Source organism: Chelonia mydas, chromosome 3, assembly GCF_015237465.2.
Source record: "Chelonia mydas isolate rCheMyd1 chromosome 3, rCheMyd1.pri.v2, whole genome shotgun sequence".
NCBI classification, from domain to species: domain Eukaryota; kingdom Metazoa; phylum Chordata; order Testudines; family Cheloniidae; genus Chelonia; species Chelonia mydas.
In genome coordinates, this window is record NC_057851.1 from 178,817,205 (window position 1) to 178,836,939 (window position 19,735).

Consider the following 19,735-nt stretch of genomic DNA (forward strand, 5'->3'; position numbering starts at 1 on the left):
TTTGAGTATATTTATCTTAACAAGGAGAAAGTTAAGGGTGACTTGATTACAGTATATAAGAATCTAGATGGTGAACAAGTATTTAATAATGGGCTCTTCAGGTCCAGCAGAGAAAGGTACAACCTTATCCAATGGCCAGAAGTTGAGAGTAACCAACCACTGGAACAATTTACCACGGGTGGTGGTGGATTCTCCATCACTGACAATTTTAAAATCAAGATTGGATGTTTTTCTACAAGATGTTTTCTATTAAATTATTTTGGGGAAGTTTTATGGGCTGTGCTATACAGGCCAGATTAGATGATTACAACGGTCCCTTCTGGCCTCAGAATGTATTAGACATTTATATTGATACACAAGGATCTCAGAGTAGCAGCTGTGTTAGTCTGTATTCGCAAAAAGAAAAGGAGGACTTGTGGCACCTTAGAGACTAACAAATTTATTTGATCATAAGCTTTTGTGAGCTACAGCTCACTTCATTGGATACATGCAGTGGAAAAACAAGGGTCTCAGTTATTCCATAGGATTGTTTTAAGGAGAAAAACATCCCCAACCTGAATGGACTTGGATTTGGTTCAAGGATTATGTTTTGTGGGAGAGGACAGGCTGGTATTTGTTTTGTACGTGTGTTTATTCTTTGAATTGTTACTACAGCATGTCTTGGTTTATAGTGCTGGATATTAACACACCACAAATGTAAAAAAAATGAAATGTTAAAAGGTCAAATATACCGTACCTTTGGCATTTTTAGCATGTTGAATAGATTCTATTGTTTGTTTCATTACTCCATCTTCTGCGGCTACAACCAATATGACAATATCAGTGATGTGTGTACCCCTTGCCCTCATTGCTGAAAAGGCAGCATGTCCTGGAGTATCAAGAAAAGTTACCTTTTCCCCAGAAGGCAAATATACTGTGAAAACATAATTTAAAACACAATACACTTCAAGCATGATCTTTCCCATAGTTTTGTTTGAACTAATACACCTTCCTCTATGAACAATTTGTATACCATCTATGAAAGTTAACACATTGTTTCTGTCATAGCAGATATCAAAAACGTTAAAAAAGCAGTGCTATTAATGAGCATAACCCTAGAGACAAACTCAGTGGTTAAAGGATAATGACGAGTTTAATTTATAAAGACTGGGGCTTCCAAGGGGATCTATAGCAGATCTACAATCGGAACTGGATGCTTATCGAAAGGGAGTTGGATGCCTGACTGCCTCAGTCCCCTCTGAAAATCTATCACAGGGCCTTTTATCCTATCCAGGGCCTAAACATCCTAAAGTACATACATCACCTCACCCACCACTGAAATGCAGAGAGAGTTTTGAGGTGAAGCACAGCAAGTCTTCAGTTTAAAAAAGCAACACTATCCAACACTTTAATTTATATAAAACGATATGTAACACTTTTAATCTATGTATTTCTAAGAGTTTTATAAAAGAAGGGAAGTATAATTATTTTACAGGCAGGGAAACTGAAGCACAAATATGAAATGACTTGCCCACAGCAAGGTCAGTGGCAGAGCTGTGAACAAAACAAAAGACTGCGGAATCCAAACCCAACGTACTCTCCACTAGACCATGCTACCTCTCTCTAGGACAGGAAGGAAGAACAATATATGCAATTGTAACTACAAGAAGAATGGCAGGTAGGCACACTACAATTACCAAAATTGGAATTGGGCTAGGATGCAGGGTTTTTTTAAATCCTTACTCTTGCAAAAAAGTGCCACGGGATCTTTAATGTCCCCAAATGACCGAGAACTTATAGTATTATTTCAACATTGCAAATGGTATGCTTAATGCTTTTAAGTTCCATCCAAGCAGTATGTTCACGTTTTTTTCTGCTATATAGCACAAAAACCTTGCATATAATTGTATTCTGTTCAAGTAAACTGTAAGCAAAGCTGACTACTATATATAGTGTATAACAAACTGTTATATATATGGTTAAATCATACCAAGAAAGGCACCAATATGCTGGGTGATGCCTCCTGCTTCCATTGCTGCCACTTGAGTTTTTCGCAGACTGTCAAGTAAAGTCGTTTTCCCATGATCAACATGGCCCAATATAGTAACAACTGGAGGCCTTGGGGTTAATAAAGCTGGATCAGCAGGAGGCCTACAAATAATAGCAAAACATTCGTTTTGTCAAACACTCTGTGTAATATCGATGGGCAATAATGACCTCTATGCATAATTAGTAACCATGTATCATAGCTCAGTGTTTAATAGAACAGTCAAGTTCTTCCCCAGTCTTCACAAAGAAATAAATGTGATAAAAAATCATTGCTAACTAAAGCATCTTCCCCCTCTTTATAGCAAACAATCTTACTTAAATCAGCATCAATTAATACAGCAATCCCAATTAGATGAAGCAAGAAGCAACATTTTTAGACAGTTTCACAAAAATCAACATAAACTAAAACAGAAAACGTCTTAACATTGATATAGCAATTACATGGGCAAAGGAATCAAACCAGAAGTTAAAATTTATCTTTTAAATATTATCAGCTGTGTATCCCAAATAAGCTATTTTAATAGTAGTAGGAAAAAATCAAAAGAACAATCACAATTTTACCTTCTCGCAGCATCTTTATTTTCTCTGACTTTTTCTTGTTTTAATTTTGCCCATTTGTACTTCATCCCTGATTTTTTAACAACTTCCTTGATCCAGACTTCTTCCAAAACAGAATCTGGTTCTAGTGAGTCTAGGTCAATGCCTGTGAGTAGCAGGGCTTCAAACACATGATCTGATTAAAGAAATAGTAAAAACACTTAACACTTGATCCTCCAGAAGATACCTGGGATAGAGGTACCCATTAATACAGTATGTGCTTTCATCCAATGCTCCATTCAAGGAAGTGCAGGGCAGTGAAGGAAAAGTAGCAGTTTTCCTTCCTTTTCTCGGTATGTTGTACGTGAATAAATAGTATAAATAAATGATTTATACACACAGTAGTTAATGTACATCTTCCCAAAGTATTCTATTAATATAAAACATTCCTATAATATTGTATATTTATATGGGCCAATCATCTTCAATAAGCTGTTCTGAAACAGGACCATCTAATTAGATGATTTAATTATTTTATTAATATGCATAATTTTCAATTTTTTTGATTCATAGATATTAAGGTCAGAAGGGACCATTATGATCATCTAGTCTGACCTCCTGCACAATGGAGGCCACAGAATCTCACCCACCCACTCCTGCAATAAACCTCTCACCTATGTCTGAGCTATTGAAGTCCTCAAATCGTGGTTTAAAGACTTCAAGGAGCAGAGAATCCTCCAGCAAGTGACCTGTGCCCCATGCTACAGAGGAAGGAGAAAAACCTCCAGGGCCTCTTCCAATCTGCCCCGGAGGAAAATTCCTTCCTGACCCCAAATATGGCGATCAGCTAAACCCTGAGCATATGGGCAAGATTCACCAGCCAGATACCCAGGAAAGAATTCTCTGTAGTAACTCAGATCCCACCCCATCTAACATCCCATCGGGCCTATTTATCATGAATATTTAAAGGTTAATTAATTGCCAAAATCATGTTATCCCATCATATCATCTCCTCCATAAACTTATCGAGTTTAATCTTAAAGCCAGATAGGTCTTTTGCCCCCACTGCTTCCCTTGGAAGGCTATTCCAAAACTTCACTCCTCTGATGGTTAGAAACCTTCGTCTAATTTCAAGTCTAAACTTCCCAATGACCAGTTTATATCCATTTGTTCTTGTGTCCACATTGGTACTGAGCTTAAATAATTCCTCTCCCTCTCCGGTATTTATCCCTCTGATATATTTATAGAGAACAATCATATCTCCCCTCAACCTTCTTTTAGTTAGGCTAAACAAGCCAAGCTCCTTGAGTCTCCTTTCATAAGACAGGCTTTCCATTCCTCAGATCATCCTAGTAGCCCTTCTCTGTACCTGTTCCAGTTTGAATTCACCCTTCTTAAACATGGGAGACCAGAACTGCACACAGTATTCCAGGTGAGGTCTCACCAGTGCCTTGTATAACGGTATACAATGATATATTTTCATCCTATGCACAGGATAAATGACTAGTAATAGAACTGAAATTTCATGTACATGTGGTGATGCAAAACCCGGACAATTGGTGATGCAAAAAAAGTATTTACTGGTGGTCCATGGGAATAGGCTGGTCACATGGCGCTGGTTCCTCTTATTTCCAGGTGTTAAACTGCATTAGGGATTGCTGAAAACACTTTCCTTTATCACTTTCCCATTTAGTTCTATAGCAGCAGTTGCCAGAGGTATATTATGCAACTGTGAAGGGGGGGGGGGGGGGGGCACCGTACAATTGCAAATAGGAACCAGCTGAAATTAACAACCAAATTCTGCCCTCTAACGCATGCACAACCAAGGGTAAGACTCCCCTCCCCCACCAGGTTTCTGAGAAAGTGAGCAAATGGGTTTATTTTGCAGACTTACCTCCTCTATTATCCCAGCGTATCCCATTATAATTCATACTGAGTGTGCTAGAGCACCAACAAATAAGAGGACACTTTCTCCTATCACCTGGGGGACATTTTTTAAAAATGTCTAGGTTGGTCCAATTGTTTTATTTACTTATTTCAACGGTTACCAGATCAAAGGAACTCAACTCATCTGAATTTGATGGTAGAGAACTGCCACAGAGGATGACAAAAATCTCAGGCAAATCGGTTCATTCCCCCTCTTTTGTAATACTGGAAATGCAGGAAACATTGCAACAATTAAGAGTTGCTAATGAGTGACATGAGCACTATTGGAAAACTTAGTGAGTAAGCAGACATCTCAGACATACACAAAGAGACATGGCAGATTTTCTTTATTCTCAGCACAGTGCTGAGAAAGGCTGTTAAGGTGGGCATTTACATGAGTACAGAATTAGGTATTAAAAAAAACCCCTGAAAATTAATATGATTCTGATAAACGATTTCAGGCATCAATTGTATAATATTTGCTGAAAGTGTAAAAATGTAGCACTATGCCCCTAAAACTTTATTAGTTTATATTAGTAAGTAAAACTTTGTCTGAGCTGGGGAAATAGCCCAATTTCAGCCATCACTGCAGCTGCACCACTGCAAACCTCTAATGTAAATAAGGGAAGTTGCAATTTGCATGGACGGAGGTTACTCCTGTTTCAAACAGATGTAAGCTCTACTGGTGTAAATCCCAGCTTTCTCTGCCTACATTTGGGTTTTGCACTAGTACAGCTACAGCAATGGTTGAAATTGAGGCTAATTTCCAATGTAGACAAGGCCCACATTGTTCTAGATGAGAAAATATTTTAAAAGAGTGGAATTATAATTTGCTTGCTTGCTAGTGAAAAGTCAAGAACTAAATACGCTGCTCAAAACATGCACTAATATGGCAACACCACTGCAATTTGTTTGGTCTTTTACCATCAGTTTTCAGCTTGGGGACCTCAACACACCAAGCCTTTCCTGACTGATGTCCGGTGGAAAGCTGTGCTAAAGATGTAGTGTTAGAGTGGTGCTATGCTTCTGTACTGAAACATTTGCTAAAAACAGTGGCATAATCCTAGTCAATTTCACTCACAATTTATCTCATATGTAAAGCATTTCACCATACGAAGATGGTGCTATTCTAATTCTCTACCTGTTGGCTAGAAAATGAAGAACAAGGGGTGGGGGTGGGGAATCACATACAGAAGATGTAGGTGACAGAGACATATATACAAAAAAAAGTCACCTCAATTAAGGCAAAAATATTTCTTATCTAACGGTGGTGTTCCACAAAATGTCCATAATCAGGATTATATGGCTACTAACATTTTCTTTTAATTTTGTTAAAACTCTGATATAAGAAGTTTATCTGGCAATGGACAGGGGATTATTGTGAATCCTGATGAGACAAGGTGTGTTAATCCAACTATAATATAGATAATTCCAGCATGACATTTCCTATAGCATTCTTCAAAACTCCATTATTGTCTTAAATAGAACATTGCTGGATCTTCTTTCAAAAGAATAAATTGGCTCACCTATGTCTTTATCCATAGCTCTTGCAAGATCTTCAGCTGTCATCCTCTGCTGTATCTCTACCTCCTGCCTTTCTATTTTAGGTTTTATTGGTGGCAATTTCTGTTTCCCTGGTCTTTTCCCCTACAAAGGAGTAAGACACGTGCATAAGGATACATGGGTGGCATAAATTAAGGAATGACTAATAAACAATATTTAAAGGGCCAATGAAAACAAAAATTGTAAGTTGTAAACAAATTTCTTTACCTACATTACAAAAAAATTACTGAAAGAACTGTTAAAATAGTGAATACTTAAAAATCACTTCACAGCATTTTTACTGTTTTTTGCATCTCACTCATTTTGAGAAATGAAAATCATTTTCACTTTTGTTTATAGTTAGTTTTTCTTTCAGATTTTTGGTGTTGCAACATTTGGATTTAAAAAACTTGAAATGAATGTTCGGGAGAGAGATGCAATGCATCTACATATATATTAATATGTCTTGTAAATCTAAAGTAAATTCTCTATACAGTGGAGTAACAATCTTATACACAATAAATTCATCACTAACAGAGTTTCTATTTATATAATGAAAATGCTCAAAAATTGCTTTTTTTGCACTTTGTACTTTCAGACAGGGATAAAGTAGTTGTTGGAACTTGTTCATTACCTCCTTTGTAGCTAAAAGCCTATATTGTGAGAGCACAACACTGATGAATGTGTCTGTTTGCCAGAGCTGTGGGTGCGGCTGAATTGGCCGCATGGGGTATGTGGATGACTTCACAGGCTTCCACTGTGTTCTGTGAATTTTCCTGTAAGAAAGACTGTGCAGCTGTCTGCAAGCACAATGTAACTGGACCAGGTTTTCCAATTTCAGCATCATCCCTCGGTTCATTTCTTCACTGTGAATAAAAAAGATACAATGAAATCAGGGTGGATTTGATTTAAATCAAATTGATTTAAAAAATCCGATTTTAAATAAAAATAATCTGATTTTTTTTTAAAAAATCATTGATATTTATCCACCCTGCTTTTTGACATTTCATAAAACTTGTCTTATGTCATTCCAAATTGAATCAATTATCATCCAATCGCACTATACAATGAATTTACTAGTTTGAAAAATGTCAGTTATAGAGACTGAAGATTAAAAAAAAAAAAAAAAACTACAACAAGTCCCCAAATATCAGGGTGGATAAAAATCAATGATTTTTTTTTTAAATTGGATTTTTTTGAGAAAATGCTTTTTGAGGAAAAAACCTATCTAAAGATAGTTTTAATTAAGATACATTATACCTCAAAGATGTCTCATCAAGGAATAGGGATTATAAATTCTAATTCTATAGTATGAGACAATATATTCATGTAATGTTTAAGAAAATTTTTGTAAATAAATTCCAATAGTTCATGGATTAGGGACCCAGGGGTTTCTGTATAGATTATTTAGGTTAATTTTTCTATCTACCCAATGGGACTCAGTGCTCAGTCTAGATGATACCATCAGAGATGCTTAGTTTTGCAGTTCTCAAACCTGTGGATTTGTGTCTCCAGAGATAACATGCTTGTTAACAGCAAAAATGTTTTTAAATAAATAAATAAATAAAAAAACAAACAAACATATAGAGGTGAGAAATAACCCTCAGAGAAATAACCCCGAGACCTCAACAAATTTGTCTCTCTGCAAATTTGTGAAACACAGAGTCAATCCCTTACCTCTCTCTAAAAATGAAGAGAGTTTCAAAAAGTTAAATGAATAGAAGATTGTTGGGGGCAGAACAGATCTGGACAAGGAGAAGAAGTCTGGAGATAAATGTGAGAAGGGAGGGACAGACAATAGAAACAAAAGTGAAACTGTTTGAGCAGCATATTCCAGAAGTCTTGAGGTCTTTCTGAGTGTAGCCTTCATTGATTTGAGATCTACCAATACCATTCTCTCACTAGAAGGGAAAGCCTATCATGGCAGCAGGCCATAAAAGAGACCCAGTTTGGGAATATTTTAATGAAGTTCCTCTGCCTGTGGGTAAGACAGGCAGGTATGCAAAATACAAACAGTGCAACAAAGAAATGCAAGGCCTAGTTGCTCAAATGAAACAACATCATGAAAAGTGTTCCTTCTCAAGAGGAAGTTGCATTGAAGATTATGAAAGGAACATGTCTGAACATGCAGGATCTTCAGGTTGGTAAACTTTTTTATTTCATGCTACTTTCTTAAGGACTGCCTGTCTTCCTTCTGGACTATTCTTGAATTCTCATGTTTGAGCAAAAAATATAGTTGTTAGTTACTCTCTGGTACCATCATTTTAGATTCAGTTGTATGTGCTTATATGACAACAGAAGGGAATGTCTTCCTTACAGAAACAATTGATACATCAGGAAATGCACACACAGCAGAATACTTACAAGAAGTAGCAGTAAAAACTATAACAAAACTTGATTTAAATCAAACCCACCCTGCCAAATATAACAAAAATCTTAATTCTAATCTGTGGGATTGTTCAGCAAAATGTTTTTTGCTACTGAACAAATCATAGAAGATTAGGGTTGGAAGAGACCTCAGGAGGTCATCTAGTCCAACCACCTACTCAAAGCAGGACCAGCACCAACTAAATCATCCCAGCCAGGGCTTTATCAAGCCGGGCCTTAAAACTTCTAAGGATGGAGATTCCACCACCTCTCTAGGTAACCCATTCCAGTGCTATACCACCCTCCTAGTGGAATAGTGTTTCCAAATATCCAACCCAGACCTCCCCCACTGCAACTTGATACCATTGCACCTTGTTCTGTCATCTGCCACCATTGAGAACAAATAGGCTCCATCCTCTTTGGAACCGCCCTTCAAGTAGTTGAAGGCTGCTATCAAATCCCCCCCGACTCTTCTCTTCTGCAGACTAAACAAGCCCAGTTCCCTCAGCCTCTCCTCATAAGCTCCAACCCCCTTGATATATCGCACATCTATTGAAAACTAAGGATACATAGATATGAAGAAACCTGTGATTTTTTTTTTACCCTTGGCAATAAAGTTTCATGTCTAAGTTTTGGACAGAAACTGCACTGGCTGTATTGGTCAATCATCTCCTCCTGGCAATAGATGAGGGTTAAGCATCCATTCTAATTTTACACAGTCTGCCTTTGCAATTCTTTATCATGTGCAACTGTTGACAACTTGTACCTTTTAGAATGGCTCGCCTTTATCTTTGAACCCCAAAGGTGCCCTTACATGGGGTTCTACATCATCATCCCACCTATTATGTTAGTAAGAGGGGACATGGGCTGTAGTGTTTTTGTTATGATGACAATACCCATTTCTACAGCAGCTGCTCACATCCATGACACTATGGTTTGGAAGAGGGGCTAACCTCACTACACAAAGATAGAAACTGTGGTATCTATATCTAGATTTTAAGGCTGGCAGGGTCCATTATAATAATCTAATCTAATATGCTGCCTAACACACACCATAAGTACTTATATGGCCCCTAGCACTGTAGTATCTAGGCAGTCTGGATGAAAGCATGTGAACATTACACTGGCACCCTTGATGATGGAGTGCAGTTGTCTTTTGTAACACAGGTCCACAATCTGGGAATTTATTAGATTACAGGCTGCTTCTAGATGCCTAGACAACAGCTGTAGCCAAGAGCACTTTTTTCATCTTGAGCCTGTCATCAGAACAAACTGATTTTCTGAATGTCAGTCTTGTTATTCTTATCACATCTGTGTCACTCTGAAACCAGGCCACCACAAGGCACACTCTCCCCAGCCTATTACTGATTGCAGACACAGGGAAACGGAGACTAGTGCTGACTGTGGCAGCCCACTTGTGAGGTGGTGCTTCTTGTCCTCAGCACCTCAGACCCGTGCTCCGCCTGCCACGCGAGCTGCCGCTTAGTTCCCACCTGGCGTTCAAGCTGACAGCTTTCAGCCAGAGCTCGACACGGCTCGGGAGCCGGCTGAGAAGTGGGGTCTCCTCAAGCGACACCAGCTCCGCTCAACCAGCGGCGCTGCTCCGAGTCAGGCCCCTTCGGTTGAACAGGGAGCAATCGGCGAGCAGGGCGTGTTCCCCGTGGCGGGGGGCGCACACCGAGGCCTTTCCAAACAACCCTGACACCGCAATCACAGACAGCGAGCAGCGCCGGGGCTGTCTGGAAGGGACGGGTGCGAGACGGGAACTACTCAGCCCCTGCCCCCAGAAGGGCCCAGCCCTGAGGCCACCTCCGTGCCCCTCAAACACCGCGCGCCCTCAGGTAAGCCCCAGCGGTCAGCGCCGCCTTACCTGCCAGGAGCCGCAAGCGAGCCGGAAACGCAGCGGAGCGCGCCGGGACACGTGACCCGTCGAGAGGCGGGGCAGAGGGGTAGGCGGAAGAGGGCGTTGACAGCGGAGCGGAGCTGGCGGGTTCGCTGGGGCCCGTGCAGGGCGGGGCGGAGGCTGCAGGCCGTCGGGTTCGCGCGCGGAGCCCTGGGAGTGGGGGCTGGAGGGAGGCAGGGCTGGTCTGTGTAACGCGGCGGCACAGCGGGGTCTGCGCTACCGGTGGCTGAGCTGTTAGCTAAAATACCGCGCCAGGCTGGGCTCCGCGCAGGGCCTGAGCCAACCGCTCTGGTGCTAGCGCGGGGTGTTCTGCTGCGAGTCTCTGGGGCTTGGTATTGTTCTTAGCGCCTGGAGCCCAGAGACTGGTGAGACTCTCCGCTGGGCTGTTTCATTGTTACAAGCAGTAAATGTCTGGCCTCCTGCTCGAGGCGACAAAACCGGAAGTCAAATGTAAAGAACCCTACACTTCTTATTTTTAAAATCTCAGGATTTTTAAGGCAATCTCATAATGTCAGGAGTCTGACTCCTTAATGTTAACACTTAGGGCTGGCAGCTCTGCAAGTGTCAGCAGTGTATAACCATTCTGATCCCTGGGGAATACACAGATAAGGTACCAAATCTTGCTCCCAATGAAGATCCTCCCTGCCACGGAAGCTTTTGGTGTCCGTATGATCGCTGTCTATGAGGCAGCATTTCTTGGTAAATACACTTCGGAATTTGTTGGTCTTCCATTCTAATAATATGTCCATACTATGAAAGCTGCCAAAATTGAGCCAATACTAATGGATCACTTATATCAATGAGAAGATCGTTTCAATACGCTCCTGAGTTATCTGCCACCCGAGTGCAGTCTCTTCCATTTGAAGACGGGTAGGAAGTTCCAACACAGCCACCTTCCTTCTTTCAAGAAGAGAACCAAATCAGTCCTAAACTACATATGATATAGACTTAATATAAATAATAACACTGATCACTTGTAGAGAGCTTTTTGCTTAAAATGCGTAAGTATCAGGATATTTGTCAAAAGTACAAGTTGCTTAATTTCTCAGCAGTCTTAACTTCATGTCTGTAATTTAAGTATTTAAATGTTGGTCTCTCTTGCATACCAGGAAATACTTTATTCTATTTTTAGTTTTAGTATTTTTTGATCATAAGCCAACGCCTTAAAATGGCTGGACAGATTTTTTAAAATCAAATGCTTTCTAAATTTGGCACACACATGACATCAGTGTAATAGATTAGAAGAAATTCCAAGAGGAAGCTACCACCTTTTAATAGCCTTTGAAAAATCTTTAATCTTTCTTTCCATTAATACTGCCTAAAAACCCACAGATAATCCCAAATGACATAATGTAATGCATCCTTTAGCCTGGGGGTGCTCTTGGGAGAATACTGGACTCACAGTGACCTGCTGTATGACCTGCAGCAGGTTATTGCAATTTGCAATTTCTTGGGAGGGTGATTCAGATTGTAGCTGTGATATGGAAAGTAAGATAGCTGTACACTTGTGTACAAGTGTTTAAACTCTGTATTTTACATATCGGCATTGGATATAATGGCAGCCTCCTGATGCTTTAAGCAAACTGGCAAATGAACACCTTACTGTCACTTTCACAGTAAACAAGTACTGCATGTTTTGCTGTCCCTAATACCTTCCTGCGCTAAGCAACTGCCTGTTTTGATAACATGGTATAGCCATCCTTCATTGCATTATGTAATGACTAGAAACACATTCACATGTTAGCCGTCACCATCTGCTGATGAATTTCCTAGGTGCCTTTTGAACATATATAATGCATAATGCCCTTTTTGGCACATGTGTCTATGAAGACTCTCAAAGGGAATTTAAAATAAATCAAATCATAATCCTCTAGTCTACACTCAGGCAGAAAGATCCTCAGCTGGTTTAAATTGTCATAGCATCATTGAAGTCAATGGTTTAATTGAAGTAGTGTTTAATTTGTCGACTTGCTGCATCAGTTATGAATGTAAAATAATTGCTTGAGCCCCTACATCTCTTTCATTACAAATTAAGCACTGAATTGAAGTCAATGGAGCTATGATAATTTATGCCATTTGAGAGTCTGCCCATCTTAGTCCAGTTGAAAATAGTTTGTAACACTAGAACTGCTGTGAATCAAGTATTTAACTTCTTTGTGCCCCAGTTTCTCCTAGGGATGTAAACAGGGTTTAAAAATAGTAACCATGTAACCTATTAAAATTCTATCGGTTAAACGGTTAACCGTTAAGGCAGGGAACTAGGGCTGTGGGGGTGCTGCAGCACCCCCATGTGTTACTCGGGGCTCCCGGCTGCTGCCGCCCAGGATCTGGGCTCCCGGCTGCTGGCCTAGCACCCAGGACTCCACTGCCTGCCCTGCGCCTGGGCCGGCAGTGGATCCCTGGGTGCAGGCCAGCAGCCAGGACCCTGGGCTGGCAGCCAGGACCCTGGGTGGGGCCAGCAGCAGAGTTTAATTGTTAACCAAAACCAATAAGAATGATGCTTATTGGTTAACCAGTTAAACTTTTACATCCCTAGTTTCTCCATCTGTAAAATGGGGAAATAATAATACTTATCTATCTCATATGATTGTTGTGAAACTTAAGCAACTGTGGACAAAACCTTATAAAAAGGCACTCAATAAATGCAAAATATTACAAGAAGATACATGAAAGTCACATTTAAGTTGTGTTCCTATAATAGAAAGGGACATGTACAATTGCAATGTATGTTGCAACTGCAGGATACCAAATCAGATCACTTGATTGCTATGTCAGATGCACAGGGTGTGGAGGTGGTGTCTGTGAAAAAATTAATTCAGAGAATTTTGGATTTACCAGAATGTTCTGGATCCGATGAAGTGAGCTATAGCTCACGAAAGCTTATGCTCAAATAAATTGGTTAGTCTCTAAGGTGCCACAAGTACTCCTTTTCTTTTTGCGAATACAGACTAACATGGCTGTTACTCTGAAACCTTCTTTTTGAAGGACTTTTAACATTAAAATATCAAACAGTCACTAGAGTTTCCTACAAATCTGTTTTTGTGACTAAGCTTCTTTTTGATGATGTCTGGAAACAGTTCCATGTACTGTCAGAATGTTCTTCTAAGTAGCATTAGATCATATTTTGTCCATGTCTTGTAACCACAGATACATACTGTTTCAAATTAAGGCTTTATTATAGTTTCCCTATTCTAGAACAAAGTGGGAATAGCTGGTGAATTATTTCAGATGTTGTAAGCCTGTATAATGGATTGACATTTATAAACACTTTCCCTTGAATTATATGCTAGTTAATTCTTGGCTTTGTTCTTTCATCAGAAGTTTTAATTATTATTGGTTGCACTTTTAGTAATACATTTATATATTTCTTATTATAGTTTATTAGGCAGGTACACAGTCTAATTGCATGCTATTTTACTTGTTCTAATTTTTCTTTACTTTGAATTTCTCTTAATTCTTCATCAGCTAATGACCACTTTTTCAGTGGGTTGAAGCCCACTTGCATGAACAGAACTGTGTGTACAATTGTGTGCCTACATTAGCATGTGAAATTACTGTAGCTGCACATATAAATGGATAGTTAAATGTCTAACTACCCATTTACAGTATTTAACTACCCATTTACACAGTTGTGGTAATTAGTCATATAATTAGGTTTCTTTTTAAAAATCTGTTTTTTTGTTAATTGTATACAAATTCATATTTAATCAAGAATATATTGTGACAAAGTTCCTCCTCTACCTTGGTGGGTCTTGCGCTTATTGGCAGATTTGCTCACCTCGGAGATTCACAGCAGAGCTCAGTTTGGCCACTTTTGTGGCTCAGATCTGCCGTTCACTCAGTTGGCCTCATCACTGGCCAGTATGGGGAAAAGGAAGAAGAACAATTCCTGCAGTTTCTGCTGATCCACCTAATGGATCGGGGAACAGGCCAGAGACCTTCCCCTCTGGTGGAACCCACAGTCCAGGACAACTCCTCCAGTATCAAGTAGGGAGTTGGGGGGGGGGGGAAATAGAGGGATGGGGGGAACCCAGGCCTCTACTCTGGGGGCCTGCTGACCCGCTCCCCAGAGGGGGGGGAATGGAGGGACCCAGCCCCCAGACCCAGCCGCTTGCTGTTTGTTTGTGGACCCGTATTTGGCCGAGAGGAATTTTTATCATCTGCTCCGGCATCCCTGGAATTTTGCAGCTGCGGACAAAGTCCGGAACAGAGAGAAAGAGAAACAGCCATCTACCAGAGGAACACTGCCCGGGGAACTTACAAATCGCCGTGGAGGGGGCCCAAGACTGAGTAACTTTCGAACTGTGCTCTCGTGTGGGGGGAGGCCTTGACTGTGTCGTGACTGTGTTTGTAGGGACATAGGGGATGTGGCACGGAGCTGCCCCCCGATCCATCTGTGTCCTCCCAACCCCCACACTACCATCTTCACAACTGCCTCCTCCACCGTCATTGCTGGCTGTTTAATATCTGCCTCTGGACTTAGCTGCTCGCCCTGATTCCACCGTGTGGGCCAGAAGCACCAGCCAAACAAACAGGACTCTCTGGACAAACGTACGGTGGTTCATGTGCCCGCCCCACCCCGAACTGCCCATCCCACAGCCTGTCCCTTTTTACCTGACCCCAACTCCTGTTAACCACCTGCCACTGCCCCCGCTGGGGCATCGGCAATGGAGGGCACCAGGGTGACCTCCGCCGCTGCCATGCCCACCACCTCCCCAGGCTCTAGGGGAGCCCCCCCAGCCGGCAGGAAAGGCCAGGGCAAGAAGAAGGGGAAGGTCCCAGCTAAAACCACCAGGCCCTCCGTGGCAGGGGCCACCCCCACTGCTGTGGCCCCGCCACCAACCACGGCGTCCCTCCCCACTGCCCCCTCCACCAGCTCTGCGGGTGTCCCTCCCTCACCCCCCACGACGTATGCCCGGGCAGCGGCAGCCCCCCCGCCTGCCGCCTCGTCATCTCTCCCACCCACCGCCTCTGCCAGCATCAACAGCGGCTGGGGCCCTTTCCCCACCTTGACCAGGAAGCACGGTGTCCGTTACCTCCTGGTGCCCGCCTCGCCCCACGTGGAGACATACGTGCAGGTGTTGGCGAAGGTGGTAGGACCCACGACTATTGTGGCGGCCTCCAAGATGTATGGGAAGGTTGTTTTTTTCTTAGCTATAGAGGCTGCCGCCCAGGAGGCGGTGGAGAGGGGCCTGGCGGTGGGGGGGGGGTGTTTGTCCCCCTAGAGCCGCTAGAAGACATGGGCGTTCGCCTCGTCCTCACCTCCGTTCCTCCCTTTTTACCCAGTGCTGCCCTGTTACCCGCTCTCTCCGCCCTGGGGAAACTTACCTCTGTCATCAGCCCTCTCCTGTTGGGCTGCAAGGACCCCACCCTCCGTCACGTCCTTTCGTTCCGCCGGCAAGTGCAGCTTCTGCCGCCGGCGGGGGTGCGTGACGGGGAGGCGCTTGAGGGGTCCTTCCTAGTCCCTTACCAGGGAGCCCGCTATCGGGTCTTTTACTCCACCGGAGAGGCCCGGTGCTACCTCTGCCGCTCAGCGGGGCATGTCCGCAGAGACTGCCCTTTGGCCCGGGGGGGAGGGGCACCCGAGACCCGGCAGGACATCGGCCCCGTTGTTGCCGACGCCCCTGGCTGCCCGGCACCTGAAACCAACCCTCCTCCTACTCACTCCATCGCTGCTCCCGTCCGGGCCCAGGAGACTCCTTCCCTACAACGCCCGGGCGAGCAAGGGAGTCCCACCCTTGCTATTTCCACTTCGGCAGAGCCTATGGAGGAGGGTGCGACAAAGATATTATCGAGCATAGGAGAGGGCCCGCCCCAAGGAGAACCCCCCCCCATGCTGCCTCACCGCTCCCCCCCCGAACCCCTGAACCATTGCCTCCGCCCCCCGACACGACCCTTGCTAACCAGCCCCCAGACGACGCTATGGAGGGCTGGAACCTAGTCCAGGGGAAACGAGGCAAGCGGAAGGCTCGAGCTCCGCTGCATTCATCCGACGCGGAAGCCCCCCGGAAGACCAGGAAGGGAGGCACTGATATCGAGCCCTCCGCTGCGACCACGAGTGAGATCTGTCCGCTGGTGTCGGGAGGAGAAGACAGACTGGCTTTGGAGGGCAGAACCCCCCCTCCACGGGAGACCCTCCCCTCTGAGACCCCTGAGGATGCCCCTTCTGCCCGGATGCCATCCGAACCCCCCGCGAACCCCAAGGCGACCGCTGAGGTGGGCCCTAGAGGAGAGGCCCCCGGGGTAGCAGGCGTTGGCTTCTCCTCCGTGTACGCCCTCCATCTCGGCGTTTACCTTTCTGCCATGCATCCCTCTCCACCGGAGAACTGGCACAATTTAGAGGGCGGGGTGATAGAGCGGCTTCGGAAATGGACAGAACTACTCCGGTGTCTCTCCCTTTGAGGGAGAGCGCTGGTGCTTCATCAGCTAGTCCTGTCCATGCTCTGGTACCAGCTCAACACCCTGGTCCCGGACCCGGGTTTCTTGGCCAACCTCCAGACATCGATTCTGGAGTTCTTTTGGTCAGGACTGCACTGGGTCCCTGCAGAGATTCTCCATCTACCCCTGGAGGAGGGAGGGCAGGGCCTGAAGTGTCTGCACACTCAGGTCCATGTCTTCCGCCTCCAGGCCCTGCAGAGGCTCCTTATTTTGCAGGTAGTCTGGCATGGAGCATACTAGCGCACGCCGTCCTGTGCCGCTTCCAAGGGCTCCGATACGACCGGCAGCTCCTTTATCTCCATCCGAGAGGTCTTCCGCGAGACCTCTCCAGGCTGCCGGTCTTCTACCAGGACCTCTTCCGAACCTGGAAACTGCTTTCAATGACCAGGTCCATGGCGGCCACCGAGGGGGCAGATCTCCTCGCGGAGCCCCTGCTACAAAACCCCCAGCTTCGTGTGCAGGTGGCGGAGTCTCCCTCGGTGTGCCAGAGGTTGGTCCTGGCAGAAGTCACAAGAGTCAGAGACCTCCTGGACTACAACCGGGGAGACTGGCTGGATCCCCTGACTCTCGCTCAGCGCATGGGGCTCTCCAGACCTCATACTCCCCGGCGCGTACTTCAGGAGGTGAAGGCCGCTTTGCCGCCCGCTGCTCGGGTTTACCTCGACCGGGTCCTGCATGAGGACGCTCCCCCCCACCCTCCACCCCAGGCCTGCTGGACCTTTTAATTGGGCCCCTACCCCGTGGACCCAACCGACCACCCCCCCATCCATTCACCACAAGCTGCAGCCGGTATGCTTCCAAACCGCGCCAAGGAAACATTTATACACGCTCATGCTCCACACCCTTCACGCCCTCACCCTCGTGTCCCGCCCCGATACAAAATGGCGGGACCTCCTGCCACCTTTGGAGGGTGAGGACCCCTGGTGGGCCAGCCTATATTCCACCTTGGTCCCGAGGCCCGCCAGGGATATCAGTTGGCGGCTCCTTCACGGAGCCGTGAGCACGGGCGTGTACTTTGCGCAGTTCACCCCTATCCCGGATACCTGCTCCTTTTGCAGCGTGAGGGAAACCTTGGCACACATATATTTGGAGTGTTCCAGGCTGCAGCCCCTATTCCGGCTCCTCACCAATATTTTATTACATTTTTGGTTGCACTTTTCCCCTCACCTTCTTATTTATGCACTCCCTATCCGAGGCCCCACAAAGTCACGGAATCTCCTGGTCAGCCTCCTCCTAGCCTTGGCTAAAACAGCCATTTATAAAACCAGAGAGAAGAGGTTGGCCCATGAAACGTCCTGCGATTGTAGGGCCTTTTTCCGATCCTCAGTACATTCACGTATCCGGGCGGAGTTTCTCTGGGCGGCGTCCACCGACTCCCTTGACACCTTCGAAGAGCGGTGGGCGCTGTCCGGGGTTCTCTGCTCGGTGACCCCGTCCGGTTCCCTCCATCTGACCCTTTGATTGAGGGGAAGAGCGAGAGACACCAGCCCCAGCTGTTGCCGCTGTGGATACCATCGTCACTGTCATCTAGGAGGGGTCCTATAATACGTGGGTGTCTACTCCCCCACCCCCAAACCGCCCACCCCGCAGCCGTGCCCATCTTGCCGGGCACTCTCGGGGGGGGATAATCGGTGACACTGGGCGCGGCACTAGGTAACTCGAGGGGGTGGAAGACCACGAGTGTCGAGGAAGCCCCCCCGCTCTAGGCCACCAGGTAACTCAGGAGGGTGGAAGACCACGAGTGTCGAGGAAGCCCCCCCGCTCTGGCCCAGGCTAGCCTGAACACTTCTCCCTCCTGAAAGCTGCTGTGTTATACCTTCTGTTTGCGTTGTTTTGTTGCAAAGTTTGTTTGTTTTGTTTGGTAATTCCTTGCAAGTGTTACAATAAAATTGTTTTCTGTTTAAAAAAAAAAACAAACCTTCCCTGCTCCCTTACCTAGGGAAAAGGGACCTCCTTCGCTTGCTGCTTAGCTATCTGCTTTCTACTCTTTCCTAAAGCCCCCTGGCCTGGATTTTTCTTACTTTTTCCCCTGCTTCAGTTCCCCCCCCGCCCCCGACCGGGCCAGACGCTTTTTCTTCGTTTGTTTTTTTTTTGCTGTTTTTTTGCTGCCGTTCGAGTGCTGGTCGGTTGCCAGCTTGCTGCCAGCCCCCCCGCCACGCCTGCTCTTGGACGCCGCTTTTGCTCCAGCTGAAACCCCCGGAGGAGGGGGGGAGGACTGCTGACCCGCTACCCGGAGGAGGGCAGTGGAAGCCCCCAGACCCAGCCGTTTTGCTGTTGTTTCTAAACCCATACCAAGCTAGGAAGATTCTTCTTATCTCTGCAATATTCTTGGCCAGCTGAAAGCCTCATTACAAAGCCAGAAGAGAAGATAGCCGACAGAAAAAATCACCCAGGGAAGCTACGAACCATCGTGGAGGGGGCCGTAAGACTGAGTAACTTTTAAATTGTACTCTCGTGTGGGGGGAGTTTGATTGTGTTTTAATTGCGTTTGTGGGGGCACAGGGGGTGTGGCACGGAGCTGCCCCCCGATCCATCGGTCCCCCCCCAACACTATTACAGCCGTCACGGCCCCCCCGCCGTCCGTCCCTGCTGGCAACTTGCCATCTGCCTTTGGATTCAGCTGTTTGCTTTGAATTTTGCTGTTTCGGACCAGACACAACAGCCGACCAAACGAGACTCTTTGGACAAACGTGCGTGGGTCCACTCCCCCCCCCCCCCCGGACTGTTTACCCCACACTTTGCCCCTATTACCGGACCCCAATTCCTGTTTTCCTCCCCTGTCCAGTCCGACCCATTTGGCACCCCCGCCCCCCCCCGCCTGCAGCCCAGCAGGGAGGAGTGGTTAATCTGCTTCCCCCTCCCTCCTCCTCCTTCTGGTGTCTCCCCGTCTCTCCCTGCTCACAATGGCGGGGAGTTAGAGGGATGAGGCCCCTCTAACAACCTCAGTTGCCCCTCCCCCACTTACCCCCCTACCCAACCCCCAAGCCCTCCCCC

The 19,735-nt window shown here is 45.5% G+C and overlaps 1 protein-coding gene across 8 annotated transcripts in view; it reads right to left on the bottom strand.

The window, feature by feature from the left end:
- The window catches only part of MTIF2 (mitochondrial translational initiation factor 2), a 30,369-nt gene extending 19,934 nt beyond the window's left edge, over positions 1–10,435 (bottom strand). The window contains exons 1-7 of one of the 8 annotated variants that reach the window (XM_037895949.2): positions 10,271–10,434; positions 6,668–6,899; positions 6,018–6,138; positions 4,633–4,716; positions 2,590–2,761; positions 1,970–2,130; positions 737–868 (exon numbers count right to left, since the gene is read on the bottom strand). In XM_037895949.2, coding sequence (XP_037751877.1) covers positions 737–868; positions 1,970–2,130; positions 2,590–2,761; positions 4,633–4,716; positions 6,018–6,138; positions 6,668–6,892 — 895 coding nt within the window. In that variant the 5' untranslated portion in view covers positions 6,893–6,899; positions 10,271–10,434. Of the gene's footprint in view, positions 1–736; positions 914–1,969; positions 2,131–2,589; positions 2,762–4,632; positions 4,717–6,017; positions 6,139–6,667; positions 6,900–9,893 lie in introns of all 8 variants that reach the window. The other 7 variants (XM_037895948.2, XM_037895951.2, XM_027832207.3 and 4 more) reach the window with 7 other exon arrangements.
- Positions 10,436–19,735: the final 9,300 nt, after the last annotated feature.